The sequence below is a fragment of the Scardinius erythrophthalmus genome (genome assembly GCF_964197995.2).
Source record: "Scardinius erythrophthalmus genome assembly, chromosome: 21".
In the NCBI taxonomy this organism is placed as follows: Eukaryota; Metazoa; Chordata; class Actinopteri; order Cypriniformes; family Leuciscidae; genus Scardinius; species Scardinius erythrophthalmus.
Window position 1 is genome coordinate 15,623,446 of NC_138241.1, and position 23,201 is coordinate 15,646,646.

The following is a 23,201-nucleotide window of genomic DNA, read 5'->3' on the forward strand; positions in this document are numbered from 1 at the left end:
ACCTGGAAATGGCTTTTATCACAGAATAATATTCTCTATATTTAATAGGAAATTACCATTTATTCATACAATTTTCATAAGAATGAAACTGAGCTGACTGATCTAAAAGGTCAGATAGAAAGTAAATTCATGTATCCATCCAACTATGTAAATAAAGAGATTTCCGGTTAACTGTAATATATGTGGGGGAAAGTTATGTACACAACAGAATAGAATAGAACAGTTGATAGAAGTTTGCTAATAGAGTAATCACACAATAACAAAAAACACAAACCTCGAACCTTTTTTAAAAAAATATTGAATGGTATAAGAACCATATTGAGTCCGATTTAAGTGAAAGCTCCTGAGCCATTTTACTTCAAAAGTGTAATTTAGATTTTTTATTTTAAATCCAAAAGCTCAGAACCACCTTCATTTACAAGAAGTAGAAGTAGTACAAGCTGATAGACAGCAAGTGGCAGTAATGCAACTTTTTGGATGCCAATACCAAGAAGAAGAAGAAGCAGCCTATATGTAGACGGGCTCTCTTTATGTTCAGTTTTGGGTGTGCCGTCTTCAAAGTGTGTGTGAAATCATTCTGCTGTTGTCACGGTGTAGTTTAAAGTAAATCGAACTTATCGGAAGTATGTGGATTCCGAACGGTGAGTAGGCTAACACGTGTTCATAAACGACACAAAACAAATGTACCTCTGTGTTGCGTCGTTTGTTTTTAAATCCTTTATATTTTAATGTTTTTAGCTGCCACCGTCATTGGGGTTACAGCTGGGGCCGGTAAGTAACATTCTAGACCGGTTTAAAAACAAAATCAGCAGGGTTCATATAGATAATGCTTGTTAGAACAATAAATTAAATGATAAATGCTTTTTTTTTTCTCTATGTATTTTCACGTTGATTAGCTGGTGCCGTTGTCTTGACCCCGCTTGCGCTCTCCATGGCTGGGTTCACCGCCGCCGGGATCGCGGCCGGTTCGGTGGGAGCCGGCATGATGTCATCAGCTGCAGCCGCCAGCGGGGGAGGAGTGGCTGCGGGGAGTTTGGTCGCACTGCTCCAGTCTGCAGGTATTTTTTTTACTAAAAGTTCAAAGGGAGTTGTTTTCTGGTGTTTGCTAAACCTTCAATAAGACTATACAAGCCTTAATAAGAGAAAAACAATTTAACAAACTGTATTGAAAATGATTAGCTAAACTGATTTATGAAATAATATTAGTGCCTGATTAATATACATGGAATGTTTTTGTATTGTAATTACAATATTGGAAGCTACTACACCCGTTTTATGCATCATTGTGCAGCAAGGCTTTCGGTTATTGATGTCAGGAGTTTTGTTCTCTCTCTCAGGTGCTGCGGGGCTGTCTGCAGCTGCAACAGCCGGTGTGGCGTCTGTGGGTGGCGCTGCAGGGGGGCTGTTTGGAGGAGCTGTTGGTTTGCTGAAGAGGATGAGGAGATAAGAAATGTCCACTGAGCTTCTGATCGTCCCAATTCAAGGGCTGCATCCTTCAAAGGCTACGGAGGAGCCTAGAAACTGGAGCTATGTTTCCATCACTTTGTTTTCATAGGAAACGTAGGACACATTTGGAGGCTGCATTTGGCCTTCAAAGGATGCAGCAATAGTCATTGCAGCTTTGCAATTATAATGTTGAAAAAATACCAGCTAAATTGAGCATCTTGCGAAGCAGCAGAAAAAAATGACATTCCATGAAAGGTGTTTGGAAGCAGACTCTGTGTGTAGCCTATGTGTAATTTTGTGTTCTTGTAATTGTAAATTTAGATAAGAATGTAAGCACATGATACCTTGGAAATCTTGAAAAATCTGTGATTTTTCATGTCACTGTCTTAAAATGAAAGTTGTTTACTTTACTAAAAGCACTTTTACATCCTGCCATTGAGTTCAGAATTAACATTTGGTATGGTTTCTCATATAATGTGTAAATGTACTATTTAAAATGAATCAAAGTATTAAATTCCTGTCCTCCTATACATCAATGTGGAAAATATCTGTATTTTTTCCATGATTTTAAGTGTATTGAGAAATTTAAATGTATAATTATTATATTATAAATTATAATTATTTATTATTACCCAAAGTGACTTAAAGGGACAATAAGTAACTTTTTTGATATTTTATTATCTAAAATCAATATTTTTATTCATAAATATGTCCTCAATGGTGTACAAATACCTCTGCCAATGATCTGACTTATCCTCGTAAACGAAGAATTTATTATCTTTATATACATGGGACGGGTAAGTCCACGGAGGCGTCCATGTAGTTCCGCCATCTTGAAAAACTATAATAGCAGAGAGGGACAAAAAGTACTAGGCCAACGCGTTTCCACAACGCGTTTTCGTTCAGAGCCCGCGTCACGTGACTGAAACCAGCAGAAACGGACCAGAGCAGTGAGAGGCGCTTGTCACTGCCCCGGCAAGTTTAAAAGGCTGCACTGCACGGTTAAGTCACAGGATAACGAGTCCTCTTCGTCGAAAAAGTCCACAATAAGACCGTAAAAGGAAACGTGATCGGAGATTACAAAAACAAGGGTTATTATAATGTCGGGATAGCTAATGCAGGAGAAAACTTTCAAAAGAGACGCTGAAGTTGCCTGCTTTCTTCTCGACAGGTAGCCTAAGTCAATGTTAAGGTCTTAATTACAGGCTTTTTATTTTTATTTTTTTATTAGCCTATATAGTAGACCAGCGTTTCCCAGCGGGGTGACGCGGCACCCTGGGGTGCTTCTGGCGAGAGCAGGGGTGCTGTGTAAAAAAAAAAAAAATACCATCAATCTCGGATCGTCGGAAGTCTCTAATAACAACAAATAATGCGCACAAATTTATAAAAAAATGCAAATCATAAGTTTTCGGCGTTGAATTGCGGAGGTTGCGCTTGCGTGTGATTTTATTCCCGTGCCTCATTCCCAATGCGTCCACATAAAGCTGCCTATTTTTCATTGATGCGCTTACAGTCAAATACACACGAAAACATTGTCACAACGTCCGTCTTGCCGCGTATTCACATAAACACATCGGTTATGTCCGTGCTGCTGTCAACGCAACGCGTGCGATTAATGTTTTTCAGTTTAACACGTTAAAAATATTTAACGCAATTAAGGCAGCATTTTTTTTCTGTCATCCTTTGGCTAGCGTTACATTATATAATCACGTTCTTCTTCATTAATGCTTCTAACCATGCAAGCGAGAAAATAGAAAAGAGAATGCGCTGTCTGTGATGCTGACACGACGCGCGCCAGACTCGACTTCTCTTTCGCTTTGAGTATCCTCATGAGAGCAGTCTTAAATTAGTTAAATAAAGTCTTAAATGAACGCTAAGAGTTGTGAGAAAATGGGACGCGTGTGGGATCCACATGATATGACAGTGCAGCAGTGACATCAGAATCAAATAACACTTCATTCATAAAAATATGCCATTAAACAATTATTTGAAATATACTGTCTTTATGATGTTACTACATTAATTTGGAGATTTACTGTGAAATTATTAGGCTACATAAAATATAGTAAAAACAAGCTATCTTGTGCAATTATAACAAAATTATCCCAATAATTATCACATTATCCCAATTATTATCCCAATAATTATCCCATACACTGTGAGCAAACATTTAGGTGAGATTTGCAATGGTAATTGAGCAAAGAATAAAAAGCCTTAATTGAATATGTCATTATGTAAAGTGATCTCTTCAGAAGAAAGTAATGATTTCCTAGATTTTAAATGGATGGACAAAAAAAATAAGAAAATAATAGATAAAAATATCTATATGACAGTAGGCCTATAAGTTCTTCCCTGTGGTATTAAAAATTGATACATTTATTTATTTATTTATTTATTTATTTATTGCTCAAGTCATACATAAATTCATTCATTCATTCATGCATTCGTAACATGCATGAACGAAGAAAAAAAAGGAACAGGAAGAAGAAAATCTTATGGTACCTGTCATTTATTTGTGCACATCAAAAATTAAATAAAAAAAAAACCAGCACATTTCAAGGTATAGTATCAAAGTAGTATCTGTACTATTGAGTAAAGTAGTATTCATTCATTCATTCATGCATTCGTAAAATGCATAAACGAAGAAAAAAAAGGAACAGGAAGAAGAAAATCTTATGGTACCTGTCATTTATTTGTGCACATCAAAAATTAAATAAAAAAAAACCCAGCACATTTCAAGGTATAGTATCAAAGTAGTATCTGTACTATTGAGTAAAGTAGAGAAGGCCCTATAAACAAGGTTGTAAGTTTTGTTTGGTCAAAACTGTAACATTCGTTTGTTCGTTGTGTCAAGTTGTAGTTTGTTTGAAATAACAAACCAGTTCACCCGAAGGAAAACTCGATGAAGTGCTATTAGAGGACATCCTGTCATAGCTTTTTGGTACATAATGGCTACCGTAGATGCAACACACATTTGAAAATGCGAGGCGCTAGAGAGCACTATTCATTTGATTGCAAAATACAATTTCACCACTAGATGGAAGAAAATCCCACTTAGTGTCCCTTTAAAGGGTTAGTTCACCCAAAAATGAAAATGATGTCATTAATGACTCACCCTCATGTCGTTCCAAGCCCGTAAGACCTCCGTTCATCTTCGGAACACAGTTTAAGATATTTTAGATTTAGTCCGAGAGCTTTCTGTTCCTCCATTGAAAGTCAATAGACGGCATACTGTCCATGTCCAGAAAGGCAATACAGACATCATCAAAGTAGTCCATGTGACATCAGTGGCTCAATCTTAAGTTTATCAAGCGACGAGAATACTTTTTGTGCGCAAAAATAACGACTTTATTCCACTATTCATTTCCTTCTCTCTGTGCCTCAAGTGAGTTCACGTAGTGTTTTTGCGTAGCGCGTCTGTGTTGTACGTCACACCCATCACACATGACCTGCGTCGGCCAATAGTGAGCCTACGTGTGACGTACAACACAGACGCGCTGCGCAAAAACACTACGTGAAATAGCTCGAGGCCTAGAGAGAAGGAAATGAATAGTGGAATAAAGTCGTTATTTTTGTTTACTTTTTGCGCACAAAAAGTATTCTCGCCGCTTGATAAACTTAAGATTGAGCCACTGATGTCACATGGACTACTTTGATGATGTCTGTATTGCCTTTCTGGACATGGACAGTATGCCGTCCATTGACTTTCAATGGAGGAACAGAAAGCTCTCGGATTAAATCTAAAATATCTTAAAGGGTTAGTTCACCCAAAAATGAAAATTCTGTCAGTAATTACTCACCCTCATGTTGTTCCAACCGCGTAAGACCTTCGTTCATCTTCGGAACACAAATTAAGATATTTTTGATGAAATCTGAGCCATGTCTCACTCCTCCATAGGCTGCTATGTGACCGAAACTTGCTGGCCCAGAAAAGTTATTAAAAAGATCGTTAATATAGTCCAAGTAACTCCAGTGGCTCAATCTTAAGTTTATCAAGCGACGATAATACTTTTTGTGCGCAAAAACAAACAAAAATAACGACTTTATTCCACTTTTCATTTCCTTCTCTCTGGGCCTCGTAGTGTTTTTGCGCTGCCCGTCTGTGTTGCACGTCATCACGCATCACACACATGACCGGCGTCGGCCAATAGTGAGCCTACGTGGTGACGTGTAACACGGACGCGCTGCGCAAAAACACTACGCAAACCAACTAGAGGTCCAGAGAGAAGGAAATGAATAGTAGAATAAAGTCGTTATTTTTGTTTGTTTTTGCGCACAAAAAGTATTCTCGTCGCTTGATATACTTAAGATTGAGCCACTGGAGTCACATGGACTATATTAACGATCTCTTTAATAACTTTTCTGGGCCAGCAAGTTTCGGTCACATAGCAGCCTATGGAGGAGTGAGACATGGCTCAGATTTCATCAAAAATATCTTAATTTGTGTTCCGAAGATGAACGAAGGTCTTACGCGGTTGGAACAACATGAGGGTGAGTAATTACTGACAGAATTTTCATTTTTGGGTGAACTAACCCTTTAAACTGTGTTCCAAAGATGAACGGAGGTCTTACGGGCTTGGAACGACATGAGGGTGAGTCATTAATGACATAATTTTCATTTTTGGGTGAACTAACCCTTTAAGAATAATGTAACAAAAACGTTATTAATCATGGAGAAATTAAGTGTCAATGCAAAGTTTTGAAGTTGACCAGAAGGGTACAGTACAAACAAATAGTTATTTACTGGCATCTGTGGTTCCATGAAGAACCTTCCAGGGACCTTTTTCACTGGAGGTTTTCTACAGTGGAAAAAGGTTCTTCAGATTATTTAAATGTTCTTCACACTAATAATAATGCTTCTTTTAAGAACTTTTCACTAAGAGGTTCTTTGCACCAAAAATGGTTCTTCTATGGCTTTGCTGTGACTTCCTGTCACATGTGACTATAATGAAAGTATAGTGCAGGTGTTCTGAAATTCATATTTAAGGTCAGATCACACTGGGTTGACCACAACAAACAATTGATGGCTTTTGTTGGGTAAATGTGGCTCAGTCTATATTATTGGGTATTTAATCTAAGTCATACTTTAAAATATTAATTTCGAATTTAATATCATATTATGACTTTCACGTGATAATTTCGACTGACTTGTCATAATTCGGACCAGTATTCTTATTTCATATTTATGACTTGTTAAATCAGAATTTCGATTATAATTATGATGTGCAAAAGCATGTTTGTTTTTTTCTCCTGTGACGAAATTTATCTTCCATAAAATCCGGAGGTTCTCAGACAAATACATTTTGGTCATTTAGTGGAAAAATCAACCAAATTTCAGAAACTTTCCCGGCTCAAATTTTTGATTTTGTTAAAAGAAAGACAAACGTAAATGAAGAAGAAGCCAAAATATTAGGCTACATGTGATGGATTTATATACTGAGTAATTTAAAGTTTTGTAAAATGGGTTAAACTGACAATTTTCACCTGAGATTGGGAGTCAGATTACAGGGGGGTTGAAATGACTTTAGAACCGCATCATTATTTACTTTTACACAGAGATTGTTAGGTCTATTTAGCTAAATTGGTTGACTTTAGCCATCTTTGTTTCATAGCAATGCCAACGGTGACATTTTAAAAATGGGAATAAGCACTACTTTTGTTTTTTGGCCAAACTTTTTTTTTTTTTTTTTTTTACTTTGCACGCCTGCAACTCATATTAAAAATATCTTAATATCCTTTTAGATTCTAATTCTTAACAAACTTTTATTTTGGTTTCTTAATTTTTAAGGCTGAATATGGTTAATATTAAGTCCCAATAAATAGGAATGTTAATGTGGCTCCATGAGTAAATTAGTACACATTTTCTGAAGAACAAATAATGTTGAAACAAGAAATCTATCTTTTTTATTTTTTTTCTATCAACACAATTGAACATTACTGAGTGCCATAAATAGTATTTTTCCAAAGTTTGTGTGCCTGTAACTCTAAGAGTAGCCTAATAAAGATATCTTAATATCCTTCTATATTCTCATTCTTAATCAACTTTTCTTTTGTAATCTTCCCATTAATAAATATAATGTGGCTCCATGTTCAAATTGTTGAATTTTACCCATTTTCAATATATATAGCCTAGCTACACCAACGGATATTAGGCTAATATCATCATAATAGGTGATAAAAACATAAAAGGAAGATACATAGATGGCATAAAATTTAAAAGCATGATAACTGAACGTCTTTGAAATTACAGAAAAAATTACAATCATTTAACCCGCAATAGAGCTCGGGCGTAGACGTTATGGAATGATGCATTGTGGGTAACCACGGCCATTTTAGAGGCAACGCAGAAGTGTTCGGAATAAAGTAATAGCGTAGCCGACCGGTCTCCACCGGCACCGAGAAAGAAAGAGAAAAAGTTATGGGCCGTGACAAAAAAAAGTTGGCTATACCGTATACTGACAAACTTAATAATGAAGCCAAACAACGCTACTTAAAAAAAAAAAAAAAAGATTTGATCCCTATGAATAAAGTCTGGAGGTGGCTAATACCAAGCCTCAGTTTCCCTGATATTTTCCTACCTGGTCTGTGGAGTAGCGCTTACATCTCCGATCCAGAGCCGGATTTACAATTTCCTGTGCCCTCGGCCAAGGCCGGACTTACCATTGGGCTTGACTGGGCTCAAGCCCATGGGCCCCGCCCAATAGGGGGCCCCGCCCGTTTACGTTTGATTTTTTCAATAATATGTCAGTTATTTAATTTTTCATTTCAAGTTTGTTGATTGGTCTAGCATTGTTACCTGGCCCTGCCCTGCAATGAAAAATATAATTTAGGTTTGCTGATTGCGATGGTTATTGGCAGTTACGTAGGCTAGTGCCTCGTTTACTGCCGAACCGTTGAAAAAAACCTGTCTGCATTAGACAGTAGCCGCGTTTCCATTACCCTTCAAATTGCGCAAATTGAAATTGAAATTGAAAATAAACACAATGGAAACACGTCAATTTCGCCAAAACTCCCGTTTATCTAAAAAAAAAAATGTTTACGCTCGCATGAGGTGGTTTTTCAGGCAATTCGATAAAGGAATATTTCGCAAAACTGCAATGGAAACAGTTTTTGCGCATTTACAGTCACCTGACTTAGAAGACGCAGTGTGTTCGAGGTCCATGTATAGCTACGCAAATAATAATAATTTTATATTATTTAATTATAACATTTAACAGGCTATATTTAGAAGACGCTTTTATGCAAAAAAGGAACAAAGCTGAGTGTGGAGCGCGCACTGCATGGCACTGCATGGGCGCGAACACTTGCATTTTCCTATCAACAGTGGAAACAACTTAAAATACTCTATCATTTCTGGTCATACAGAAAATAATAATACATTATTCCCAACTACTTTTATTTGTGTAAACTCACAATAACAAGAAAACGTTGTGCTTTTGTAAAATAAAAGAAAACAATCAGACGCACTTTCATGATCTCCGTAAACTGGAGCTCGAGAACTGAAACAAAATATAGCCTGTGTAGGCTAAAGCTTGAAATGTCCACTTTAAAATGAACAAATTCGAATCGAAAGCTAATACCTTCTGATTAATATGTATGAAATGTGCATTTCTCTCTAAAAGCGCATCTGCTTAACAGCGAAGATGGAGATGTGATTTTAGCCAAAGCAATAGTTTATTAATAATATTAATGGCTCTTCTCATTCAGCACTGCGGGAAAAACATCAATTTCAGGTTCTAATTTGGCCTTTGAAACCAGTAAAATCGACATGTTTTCCATATTAATTTGTGAATATTTTAAATGTTTAATAAAGGGGCAAAAAGTCATAAACAAAAATCTGAAAATTCGTCGATATTTACTTTTTTGCGCAGCAGCTGGTGTAGCCAGTTCAAATTAAAATGTTGGTGTTCAACTTTGCGCTTTAAAAAGACAACAACCGTTCATTTTTCGTTTTTCAATTACGGGTTAAAAAAGGAAAAACGAATGGACACAAAATAGCCTACATGGATCGGTTGGACAGAATACGAGACAGAGTTCTTCATTAAATTCATAAAAGAAACAATAATTAGCCTATAGGAATACTGGATTCTAAATCTCAAAGAAATGCCACAATCAAAACACATGTTTTCCAGGTAAATAAGTGTTTTATCCTCATTCTGACCAAGACATTTGTGCATTGCAATAAACTTATGATTACTTTGAACTTTTTTAATCATTATTTATTTATTGGAAAAAACTTTTTCAAGCTTCAATCAGTGGTCATATAAATAAATTATTACGTTTTTTAACATGTAACACTGTCTATCTATGGTACCAGTCACCTTTTGAAAGTAGTAGCTTAGCACTTCAAATAACGATTGGATCGATTATATTGTTACGCCACCAGATGGCGACAAATGACTTTTAAAAAACATTTGTCATTGAATCGTTCATTCAGGAGATTCGTTCAAAAATGCTGATTCATCTATGAAACAAGTGCATTTGATTGAGGAATTGAATCATTCATTCAAACCCACGTTTTTTTTATTTTTATTTTTTTTATAATTCAGATTAATTAAACATTTTTAACAGACTTCAGCAATTAACATAAATTGTGTTATTTTGTTTAGTTGTTTGTTCAGAATCGTGATCTGTATTTTTATACTCAGTTTATCCAGAATTGTGTAGCTCTAATACATAGCTTGTGTATGTATCATTTTGTTCTATTTAAAGTAATGTACAGTATAGAAGGTAGGACCCGAAAGTGACTCAAGCCCAGGGGCCCCCACCACCCTAAGTCCTGCCCTGCCCTCGGCAACAACATTCACACACACATTTTAATTGTTTAATAAACAAATGGTTTTTATTTTGTCACATTTGGCTGCAAAGATGAGGTTGACGATGCTGATTGGCGATCTTCGCTGTAAGTGAACGCGCCAGAGAGAAATGCAAATTGCATACGGATTAACTTACATAAGCAGAGAGCTGTCTGTTTTCTTTCGTTTTGAATTGTTTGTTTAAAAGTAGACACTTTTAGAAAAGTAGAAACTTGTCACTGGAGGCTCACTTGCAGTTCACAAATGGATGAGTGCAAGATCTGCAGATCTACAAAGTAAACGCGGAGAAAACAATGGTTCGCACCGTTAACCAAGCATCAGTAGTGACACACACACACACACACACACACACACGTACACTTGTCAGATTCTGTGAGCTACGAAGCTTGTCTATGCGGGTTTGTTACACTTCAGGAGTAATTTATCATAGAGACAGAGCGCATTTAGGCCACGCCCACACCCAGGGGGAAAACAAACCAACCGTCCCCATTGACTTTGCATTGCGAGAGGCTGCCTCCTTGTCATTTCTTGCTTCTAACAAAAGACAGAAAAATGCCTAAAAGCTGCTGTGTGACAAGGTGTACAGCAAACAAGCTAAAAAACCCAGAAATAAGTTTTTATTAGCTCTCGACCCCAAAAAACGAGTGTTCAGGACATAAAAGTGGATAAAGGCTGTTGAGACAGAGCGTCACGTACTGGTCTCATTACTCTGAGAACTAACGTACGCCCGCTGGAGGAGACCGTAATCGACAACACAGGATAGTTTATCTTACAGAAATATAATATATAAAACTGACATTTGGATATTTGACTCACCAGTGACCAAATGTTTAACTTACTGCACACGTAGTGTATTTTTAGTGCATACTGAGTGTCAGGATCCCACAATTTACCCATTCGTTCCAGCCTGTATCCACTTTTATGTCCTAAACACTCGTTTTTTGGGGTCGACAGCTTATGAAAACTTATTTCTGGGTTTCTTAGCTTGTTTGCTGTACACCTTGTCACATAGCAGCTTTTAGGCATTATTCTGTCTTTTCTTAGAAGCAAGAAATGACAGGGAGGCAGCCTCTCGCAATGCAAAGTCAATGGAGACCGTTGGTTTGTTTTCCCCCTGGGTGGGCGTGGTCTTCAGATTATGACGCGTGGCGCTCTGTCTCTATACGTGCAATAATCCACTGTTTTCGTCCGGTTGACGACCAGCGGCGACCCAAGCCATTCGACGAAAATAGGGAAAACTAATATGATTTATGAGGCGTTTGCCCTGTCGATCATGAGACCGATTACAGCAGTTCACAATACAGCAATACTGAACCATTTTCCAGAAAATAACTAAATGAATGACCAAATGATCAACGTTACCTACTGCCTACTATACAGTACAATCTTACTTCCGTACCGTGATTCCCACAATGCATTGCGGCGTGACGCAACCCTCCCCTTCCGGTCGACCACCATGGGACCTTATTTCGGAAAAATATTGTATGGTAGTCAATGGCGAGAGACAACAAATATTTTGATCTCGTTTGAATTGTGCCCTGATTTACACATATGATGTTTGTCAATTTAAAAGATACATTTTAAAGTCAAGAAAGTCGCAGCTTGATGTAAAACTGCTGAGGTATAAGACTGTGAAAATACGTAATTACAAAGACTACAAACCCAGAAGGCGCACATGCGACGTCATACCTTTTCTCTCAATGAATGAAGCTAACTTTACTGATGGTGCGTTCAAGTCATCTCGTATAGATCGTATTTACGAGTTGAACGCACATGAACACCACCACAATGTCGTACATACCAGTGGGGAGCTCGGGATTTTCTTTAAGCCCCGATCTGTACGAGTTGGGGGCGTGTCACTGATTAACATGGCGGAATACACAATACGTAAAGGTATTTAGCTGTGATATTGTCAGGCTTTTCTATTTACAGAGCAGTTAGCTAATCGCCAACACAGAATATGATAGTATTATAATATAACAATGCAACATATAACGATGAGCTGGCAGTGGCCTCATAAATTAATTAAAAACATAAGAATACAAAGTACACCTGATGCACATTTCTTTGTTCTTCATTTTCTAGAACAAGAGTTTAAGAATCTTACTGTATTTTTGTGTAATTAATTAAGAGAAAGTACTCCGCCATCTTGCTCCGACGAAAGTGACTTGAACGCACATGCCGTTATAAGCACGACTTCCCACCTCGTACGTACGAACTTCCCAGAAGGACTTGAACGCACCATGAAGCTAACGTCTGTCATTTTATTCTATAGTCTTACATTATAATCGTAACGTTACGCCGTCATGCCTGAGTGTTTTGAGCCAGAATACACACATACGAGCAACGGATCTTGTGACGTACATAGTGCGAGACGAGAGATGTAGTTCATTGAGCGATTTTCACATAAAACTAAACGTTACTCTTCTGTTTTATGACAAACTGCGACTTTCTTGACTTTCATAATTACCTTTTAAATTGACAAACATCATATGTGTAGTTCAGGGCACAGTTCAGACGGAATAAAAAGATAAGTTATCTCTCGCCATTGACTTCCATACATATTTTTTCCGAAGTAAGGTCCCATGAGCCGGAAGCGGAGGGGCGGGACTTAGGCTCTCTATTGGCAATGCTGAAGTCACTGCTACAAACTGTACAGCGTGCAAGACTGTCATTATGTTTTACTCTAATAAAAGAGGGGTACACTTTCCTGTAGTCTGACGTATGTGTCTTATAGCACCTCCCTGAAATGACTTTTGGCAGGTTGGGACATAGATATCATATAAAGGCTAGATGTCTCGTCCGCGCTGCTGGCCAATGGAGCTCGACATCCGCACACGGCGGCCATCTTACGACAGAATGCTCGCTCACTCATAACATGGTGCATGTACTTTTAAATAACCATAACTTGCTCAATTTTCTACCGATTGTCAAACGGTTTGGTTTGTTATAAACGTCAGAGATGTAGCTATTATACTGTATACATATGAATAATTATGTTCAAAATGTTTAAGCATTCAGAATTATTAATAACGTTTGTAAGAAACCAAACCGTTTGTAAATCCGTCAAGAATTCAGCAAGTTACAAGCATTTTAGTTGGCGTAACGTTATGTCACTCACCTTCCGTCCACAGCAGCAGGGAGCAGCAGCGCAGTCTCCTGACCTAAGATGGCCGCCAAGTGACGACACAGCTGACTCCGCCTTGAGCCATCTAGCCTTTCTTTTTTTTTTTTTTCTTTTTTTTTTTTATTATTGAAATCTTTCCAGTACAGACATAACAATTATAAACATGACCATATGAACATGACAGTTTAAGATGACTTGTGGATAGAATCAAACATAAAGACGCTTAAGAGAAGCGAGAGAATTACAAGAGATAGAGATAAATTAAAGTAGTAAAAAAAAAATAATAATAATAATAATAGTACTAAAAAAATAAAAAAAAATAACACTGAGAGAGGGCTAGGGATTTTTTTGCATTTCGAGATCTTCTATCATTGTATAAAGTTTCACAGCATTCTTTCCTTTCATGTGTTTCAGAGATGAAAAGTAACAGTACAATTCTTTGTGATAAGCAAAAAATTTGGGAATGGATTTCATAAATCTGTTCTTATGTATAAAGAATTTTCCAAGTATTACTATGGAGTTAATCAACATATTGTGATTGTTATCTTTGACAATAAAACCATATAAAACATTTTCTTTCTTTAAAACAGGAACAGGCAGATATTTAGATAACCAATGGAATAAATCACTCCAGAAGGCATCGATGAAAATACAATCATAGAACATGTGATCTGTGGTTTCTGCGTTATTGGTACAAAACACACAGTTCTTACAATCAAAACCAAATCTATTAGAAAGAAACTCAGAAGATGGATAGATTCCATTTAGGACCTTGTAGTGTACTTCCTTAGCTTTTGGCACAATTGGAAATTTAAAGAAAAGGGATCTTAAACATTCAGCATCTTTTTTGGAAAAAAACCTGGAGATTGAATTGTAAGATCTAGAGAACGAGTACAGTTCTTTGTTAAATATTTGTCTAATAGCGAGGTTACTTATTTTACATTCGAACAGATTACTCCCTTGTACCAAAAGCGAAGGAAGCTTTGGAGTCGAACAGTCTCGATGCCGGTGAGATATCATTAAAAGAACTTGCTTAGGTATTGCGTTAAAAACTTTTTTATATTGCTGTTTGTCTATAATATTAAATTTAGCACAAAAATCCTCGAATGAGAGTAAGTTACCATTACAGTCCAGTAAATGAGAAACAGACCAAATGCCCTTATCTAACCAGTTTTGTATAAACAGAGATTTACGATTATGTAAAATATACCTGCAGTTCCATATTGGGATATTGTGGGGGCTAAAATTATGTTTGTATATCATTTTCCAATAAAACAGAGTTTGATAATGAAATGAAGAGATTTTATAGGGAAGTTTCTTGAGGTCATAATCACAACTAAGGAGCCATCTAGCCTTTCTATACATGTCTATGGGTTGGGATGTCTGAATGTGCTAAATAAACTTGCCTTGCGCGACATAGCCTACTGGTATTTCGTCGTCTTGAGGTTGCGCACGCGCTGAAGGGGAGATGGAAAGTGCAACTCACCACCACATCTGAACGTGATTTCCAAGCAAGCAGTTTCAGTTTCCTTACGTCTCTCCGTCTGCAGCATATAGCCTAGCAGTGGTGCTACAAGTTACAAACTCCTGTGCTACAATCTTCTAAATCATGAAGCGGGGTAAGTAGCGCAAACATTTGCTTTATGAATATGAGATGTTATGCAAGTGTAAAATGCAGGAGGTATGAACTCCTTTTGCATGACCTGTCACATTCAATTAGAAATAGGATAGCCTAATAATGTTCAAATGTAGATGGGGTAACAATTAAAAATTAACAACATAAATGTTCAATCAGAAAATAAAATCGTAATATTTAGATATTTGTTGTTCTGCATATTTGAGATTGTAGGAGAAATGTGTTCTTATGTATAAAGTAGGCCTACTTAGGCTACACTGCAAAATCGTTGTAAAATATGTTTAATGCGTGATCAGCATTAATATTTGAAAAGTAGACTATATATTGTTTAGCTACTTTTCAAATATTCTAGCCTATATAAGAAGCCGTAGTTTAATATTAGGCTAGTCTATAAAATGTTTATTTTAATATTTTGCCCATGCACATTTGTAATGTTTGTATAGTAACGGCTTCGAACGCGACTCAACCAATCAGAATCAAGGAATGGACTTTAGCCTTTTGTGTTTTGTTTTATGTGCATGCATGTTTAGAAAGAATCAATCCAGAACCGGAACTATCCCTTTTAAGGAAATAAGAACAATTAAAATAAGATTTCCCCAAAAGGATTGTTACAAAATAACTGACACCGACATTCTTCCTCTGTTTTGCTTGATACATCAGCAAAAAGTTGCTGTTAGACTTTTAGTAGCCTATCTTTCTAATCTTATTCAAATTCATTAGGCCTATTTGTCAGGTAGTGGGTAATTGAATTGAACATTTAAGAATTCCAAAATAATTTAGGGCATAGGCCTGGGCCATTCCAGCGAATAGGTGTCATTTGCGTGTTGTAACAATTCAAAATTAAATTTTATTTTTATATTTTTTCAACATTGAATCTAATACTGGCCTACACATATTTAACTATTCAGAATGTGCATTGGTCAATCTCAGGCAACTTGATTAATTTTTTTCAAGGTTTCTAAGCAGAAGATCGACGCATGTTTTCTCAGTCCAGTTATTGAAACTCATATGCCATTTAAAAAGCATGTTTAAAAGCATGTAAATTAATTCCTTTGTTTTCCCCACATGAAAGTGTTTATTTTTAAAGAAATTGTTGGTTATATGTTCAAATAATTGCTTTTTGTGACATAAAAAAAAAATCACTATATATTAAGGCAAGGTGTATTTTTAATAAGTAATTTAGGGTAACAGGACTGAGTGAAAGCCCGGGGACACCTAATATGTGTATTTTATCTAAAATATGAGATAAAATATTTTTTTCTCATGAAAAAAAGACATTTTAAAGCATAGATTGGATAGGATATAAACTCAAAGTCACAATGCAAAAAAAAAAGATTTCTGAAGGATTTTAATCATTATATTTCATGGTAAAGTTTAGAGATCAAGAGTGAGGACATGGAGAAAATGCTTCTTTTTTTAAGTGTTCTATGTAGTAAATTTGTAGTTAGCTTAATGTGCAGGACATTTTGCTTAATAATAAAATGTATTTTAGAGTTAATTTTCATGCAATTTTATACATATAATGTCCTGGGGACAGAAATGTCACCCTTTCGGTGGAATGGCTCACCTACAGACTGTTATAAATAAATTCTGCAGTGATTTCATCAGGTTTATTCTTTTTCAGGACTCTTCACCATAATTGGGGTCGCAACTGGGGCAGGTAAAGTTGTTCTGAGGGTTGTTTCTTCAAATTCTTCTTTTTTTTTTTTTTTTTTTTTTCTTATACACTGGGTGCCTCAATAAAAAAGAAGAGTATGGTTCTAGGTTTTTTGTATGCAATGTATTTCTGCAACCAAAATTATAATTTTAGTATAAAACAATCGGAGTGATAGATAGAAATTGTAGTACTGAATATGAGAAATTTGAACATTACTTTTGCTCCTCTACCAATATAAGCTGTGATTATTACAACCCTGAAGATCTGAAACAAAATAATGACTTTTCCTTTTCTTTAATGCATTTAAATATTAGAAGTCTTAGTAAGCATTATGACGACCTCGTTGCATTTATTGCTAGCACAGGAAAATGTTTTGATATCATTGGTTGTAGTGAAACTTGGATGAGTGAGCAAACCCTTTCAGATATTTATAAAATAGATGGATACTCATTGTATTGTATTAATAGGGAGGGTAGAATTGGAGGAGGGGTATGCTTATATGTAAATTCTCATTACTCTGTTAAGGAGCGTCATGACTTGACATTTGATGATGGCTACACTGATTCATTATTCCTAGAAGTGAAAATGGCGAGTGGTGCATGTATCATTGTTGGAGTGGTTTACCGACCACCAAACTCTAACTATGAAACTTTTAGAAACCACTTTGATAATCTCCTTTTCAGTATAAATCGGATGAACAAAAACTGTATTATTATGGGTGATTTTAATATTGACATTTCTAAAGAAGATATCAAGGGAATTGATTTTTTAAATACCCTTCACTCCTTATCATTCTATCCTACTATTGATAAACACACACGTGTTACAGAGAGAAGTATGTCTACAATTGACAATATTATAACAAATTTACAAAATACTGGTTGTAAATCGGGTGTAATATTTTCTGACATCTCTGATCATTACCCTGTAGTGTTCTTTACAAACTGGATAAAAAGAGTATCCGATCCATGTACTAATAGGAAGGTAAAAGTTCTTAATAATAAAACACTTGCAAATCTAATTCAACACCTCCAAAGTAAAAGCTGGGATGAAATTTATAATGCCATAGACCCCAATCTGGCTTATAATTTCTTAATTGATGGAATAACCGACGCTATTAATGTGACTATTCCTGAAAAGATAATCAAACATAAAAAGGAAACTCATCCATGGATCACCAAAGGAATCCTAAAGTCTATCCAAAAGAAGGATAAACTTTATAAAAAATACAGGAAGAATCCGAATAACAATAACAAAACCTTATATACGCGATATAAAAATAAATTAACTAGCTTAATACGAGACAGCAAAGCGAGTTATTTCACTGATCGTCTCAAAACTGCCTCGGGGGATCAGAAGAAATCCTGGAAGGTGTTGAATGAGATACTTGGCCGCAGTAATATATCCACAGTTATCCCTGATACCGTTGTGCCAACCCAATCTAATAATTATACAACACAAGATTCACTACCAGAATTATTTAATAGATATTTTGCCTCTGTTGGAAAGAATTTGTCTCAACAATTTGGTCCACCTGGGGGTGCCGATTATAAAACATTTTTGAGGAATAATTATCCCAGTTCTTGCTATTTTAGACCTAGCTGTAAACTGGAAGTTACTAACATTATTAATAAACTTAAATGCTCTCACACAGCTGGTGCTGATGGTATCTGTAGCATGATCCTCAAAACCATAGTGAATGAAATAGCTGAGCCACTCGCTTTTACTATTAATTTATCATTACAGCACGGCATAGTTCCTAAACAAACTAAGGTGGCAAAGATAATACCAGTATACAAATCTGGGGACAAAAGTGATTTTCAGAACTATAGACCCATATCAATCCTGCCAACGTTGTCTAAAGTATTAGAAAGGGTGGTGTATTCACGACTTGTAGACTACTTAAATAAACATAACATACTAGAATCTTCACAATATGGCTTTAGGAAGAATAGCAGCACAAGTATGGCCATTTTAGATCTTGTAGAGAAAATAACTGATGCTTTTGAAAGGAAAGAGGCTGGTATTGGGATCTTTCTCGACCTTTCAAAAGCATTTGACACAATTGATTTTCAAATTTTACTCGGAAAACTGTCGCACTACGGGGTCAGGGGTGTGGCTCTCCAGTGGTTCAGGGACTATGTCTATGGAAGACGGCAATATGTAAACTTAAATGGTATTGACTCTGGATTGCAAAATATAGTACTCGGGGTTCCCCAGGGATCCATTCTGGGGCCTCTCTTATTCATTGTTTACATTAATGATTTTGTACATTGTTCCAGTGATGTTTATAAAATACTCTTCGCTGATGACACAAATCTATTTGTATCCCACAAAGACTTGACTCATCTTGAAAAACTCTTAAATGATAGACTAGCAGATATAGACACCTGGTTTAAATGTAACAAACTATCACTAAATATTAGTAAAACCTTTTATATTGTTTTTCGACCAAGTAGTCATATGTACAGTGACTGTGATATTAATTTAAATATAGATGGTAGAGCTATTCAAAGAGTGGATACAATTAAATTTCTTGGAATACATATAGATCAGTTTATAAACTTTAAGGAACATATTAATGAGCTAGTTAAAAAACTATCTAAAATTGTGGGCTTGTTTTTTAAAGTGAGACACGTGCTCCCATTAGACGTGCTCTTGTCTTTGTACAGGACTCTGTTTGAGCCTCATTTGTCTTACTGTAATATTATTTGGAATAATACTTACCCTACTTATACTGAGAAACTCTTGATATTACAAAAGAAAGCTATAAGAGCTATTACATGGTCCACACGTAACTCTCACACAAATGCTCTCTTCCATAGACACGGCCTACTAAAGCTTCCTGAAAGTAACTTTTATCATAATGCATGTACAATGTACAATGTTGTCAACCGGTTAAATATTCGATTTTGTGAGCTCATTCCACTTTACACACCTTCTCACACATACCATACTAGACAAAAGCTGGTCTTAAAAGGTAAATGTAGGAACCGAACAAGTGCTAGGTTTACTTTATGTTACCATGGTCCACATTTATGGAATGAGCTGGATACTAATTTAAAACAGTCTGCTTCATTATCTATATTTAAAAAGAAATTAAAGCAACAACTACTGGAGAGATATAAACCCGAGGGATTTGCGGCTAGAGCTAACCCCCTTTCTCTTGGTACATGGATCAATTCAAATTGAGGTACAAACGTACAGTGACTGTCTTTCTTCTTCTTCTTTTTTCTTTCCTTTTTTTTTTTTTTTTTCTTTCTTTTTTTCCCTCTTTTTTCTGCTTGAGGTAATTGTATTCTAAACATCCATAATCTAAAGAATGGTTGTCCTGGCATTTAAAATTAAGTAAAGGACCAGTTACTTAATCTTTGACAGGTGGGTGGGGTGGTATTGGTGGTGGGATGGACCCCTATTTATAAGCTATTGCTTTTTGGGAGTTCATTTTTTTCACAATAGAACACAATTGTTTTTCAGGAACAGCTGTTGGCCAAGCTACTAGCTGCAGTTGAAATGTAATATGTTTTGTACTGTAAAATGTACACTTCTTCGGAAATGTAGCTGTGTAACTGAATAACTACCTCAATTGCTTGACACCATTGAAAGGATATGGATTGAAATGGTAGTGATGTCACCGAGTGATGAAATGGTAGTGATGTCACCGAGCAGGGGTGCAGTTAAGGATTTCCTTTGCCCATTCTCTAGTGTTTTTTCGATGTTAGATCTTGTACAACAGTATCCAGCTTGAGCGAGCATGCTGCATCATAATTATTTGTAACTTAAGTTATTTGTATTGTGATGACTGATATATTATCATATTTTGTGTGGGTAAAGTGTGTAGTCCTTGACTGCAGGAAAAGTAATATATTTTGTAACTTGTTAATCTGTGATTGCTACCCCCAACAACTGTTCTGATGAAGCAACAAATGCAAAGTGTAAATTGTGGAAAATAAACTAAACTAAAATGAACTTGTATCAGTTGTAGCCTACAGAAGATAGTTGGTGCTGTTTATGTCCATAGTTGGTACAGTTGTATTGGCTCCGGTGGCACTCACCATGGCTGGGTTCACCTCTGCTGGTATAGCAGCGGGTTCTCTGGGTGCCAGCATGATGTCATCAGCAGCCATCGCCAACGGGGGAGGAGTGGCTGCGGGGAGTTTGGTTGCGCTCCTTCAGTCAGCAGGTATTTTTTTTATTAAAAGTTTAAAGGAAGTTGTGATAGTCTTTTCTTCCATATTGTGACGTTTATCCAGATGAAATGGCTTTTTGAACAAGAAAAAATGTTGGGAGTTGTGGGATGGTTGTGGTTTGCTATTGCTGTGATGTCATGTGAGTGACAGGTTGTCCCGCCCTCGCGTCAGTAAGCATGTCATTAGAGAAGAGATGTCTACTACTTTTAAGTATAAATAATTAATTTTACAGTGTAGGCTATACTGAAATGTCAGTGTGAAATCAAAATGGATCATTCTTGTTTTTTTAATAAGAATAAATGTAACAAACCTTAATTCAAATTGTGGTAGATTTTTCCCCAAACCTAACTATCTTGGGCGTCTCCAGTCGACACCCAATTGATCTTATTAACTGGGGGTGTCTCCAAATCGACACCCAATACCTTTATACTCTAGCTCTTGCGTCTTCAGTCGACAACTGGCCGAGTTTCTTACTCTAACTAACTTGCTTCCCTAAACTAGCTCACTTCCTGTGCAGGAATAAGCGACAAACAGACCTGCAAATGTCCTTTAAATGCTTTAATCACTGCCAGGAGATCTTTCCGAGCAGTTCTCAGGAATCTCAGAATCTCTCCCAAGAAGCAAGGCCAGAGGATCTCAGACAAATTCCATTGAGAAATGAGAATCCCACCAGATAACACGGATACAACAGTCTTTATAGAATCGAGACAAATAAGATTATAGTGACTAACATGTCACCTTCAATATGATTGGTTCAACTGGTTCAAAAGCCCCAACCTTTTCCCTCTGTCACTGGCACAAGCAAACTCTGTTTTTGTGATTACTTATCACATGGTTTGAGAACTAGTCATCTGTCTGTTTCACTTCCCCTGTTTGTTATTTACACACACACACACACTCAAAGTCACAAGTTTTCCCCAAAGAGCTTGGAAACATTTAAAAGCACATGAATGTCATTCCTGCAAGAAAAACAAATGTTAGTTGATTAATTAAAGTTGATTAATTAATAAATCCATCACAAAATGAGTAGGCCATGTGGGCCATACTATGAAATGGGTGCAAATTCCATTTTAAAGGAATAGTTTACCCAAACATAAAAATGTCCATCATTTCCTGACCCCCATGTCATTCTAAAAATGTTGAAGAACTGTTAGTCTGCAGTCTTTTGGTGATTTCAAGATTGTCGCCTCCTCTGCACGTTCTCCCTGGTCAGGTGCTGCTGGGCTGTCAGCAGGTGCGGCAGCAGTCGTGGCATCTGTGGGTGGAGCAGCAGGTGCTGTTGTAGGTGGAGTTGCAGATTTGCTTTCTCATTCCAAGAGTCCAACTTCATCTGATGAAGATGATGATGATGATGATGATGATGATGATGATGAAGAGGAAGAGATGGAGATGACCCAAGAGCTTATGCTTAAATAGACCCTCTTATAATAACTGATGATAACAATGTACTATTTGTGGGAGCACTTAGTGTAGTTACAGTGTACACATTTTATGCACCTACCATCTCAACTTAAAAATATGAGGGATGCAATTTGTAATTTCCCCTTACTTAAAGGAAATTAAACATTTGTTGTATATTTCTGTGTGGATCCAGTTTGTGGGAATTTTATAGCCATTTGTCTCCCATGTTCTTGCGCAATTTGTAAGTCTTTGGTCAAACTTCTGTCACATGGCAGCCTTGTAATTGACCTAACTCACTCAGTGAGCAAACAGCAAGCCTATTTAATCAGACCCGTATAATCGAGTCTGCCTTCCTCCATGCTTGTCTATTGTTCCGCTCTATTTGTTTGTGATTTGGTTTCGGTTTCCTTTCTTGGCCAGTGTCATTGGAGATAAAATACAAAATGCGTATCTTGTATTTCAAATATTTTATCGCTTGGAGAGCTTTGAAGCTGTCAGTAGGAAGAAAAACGTTATGGCTTTCATGGAGGAATTTAACTTTTACAATTAGCCTACAGATATAGACATCAAGTTAAACAGCTAACTCTTAGTTAACCATGAATATATCCTGTCAAACAAAGTTGCAAAGATGTTATGTCATACAGATTTTATAAAACAATGTAATTTGTGTAGGGTATAATGTGATCGCGTGCATGCGCGTTTAAACATTCATGAGGTGATCAAAACCTACTACAGCGCATGCGTGTTCAAGTGTGCGTTTTTTCTGTGAATGTCCTAGGTTTTTTTTTTTTTTTTACTATTATAATGCATCGAACAATAAACAGACATAAAAGACAGAACAGAAAGAACCTCTACAGGAATGAAATTATCGAATCTTCATGTAAAGTTTCACAAACTAAATAACAAAAAGAAAAAACAGCTTATAAAC

General features: G+C 36.5%; 1 protein-coding gene across 1 annotated transcript; it reads left to right on the forward strand.

Moving 5' to 3' along the window:
- The first annotated feature begins 497 nt into the window (after positions 1–497).
- Positions 498–23,164, forward strand: LOC308682108 (interferon alpha-inducible protein 27-like protein 2B). The gene is made up of 7 exons (XM_081351600.1): positions 498–641; positions 739–771; positions 897–1,058; positions 1,338–1,444; positions 16,634–16,685; positions 20,704–20,865; positions 22,086–23,164. The coding sequence occupies exons 1-7, from the start codon at positions 626–628 to the stop codon at positions 22,286–22,288; spliced, it is 735 nt and encodes a 244-aa protein (XP_081207726.1). The 5' UTR covers positions 498–625; the 3' UTR covers positions 22,289–23,164.
- The last annotated feature ends 37 nt before the right edge of the window (positions 23,165–23,201 follow it).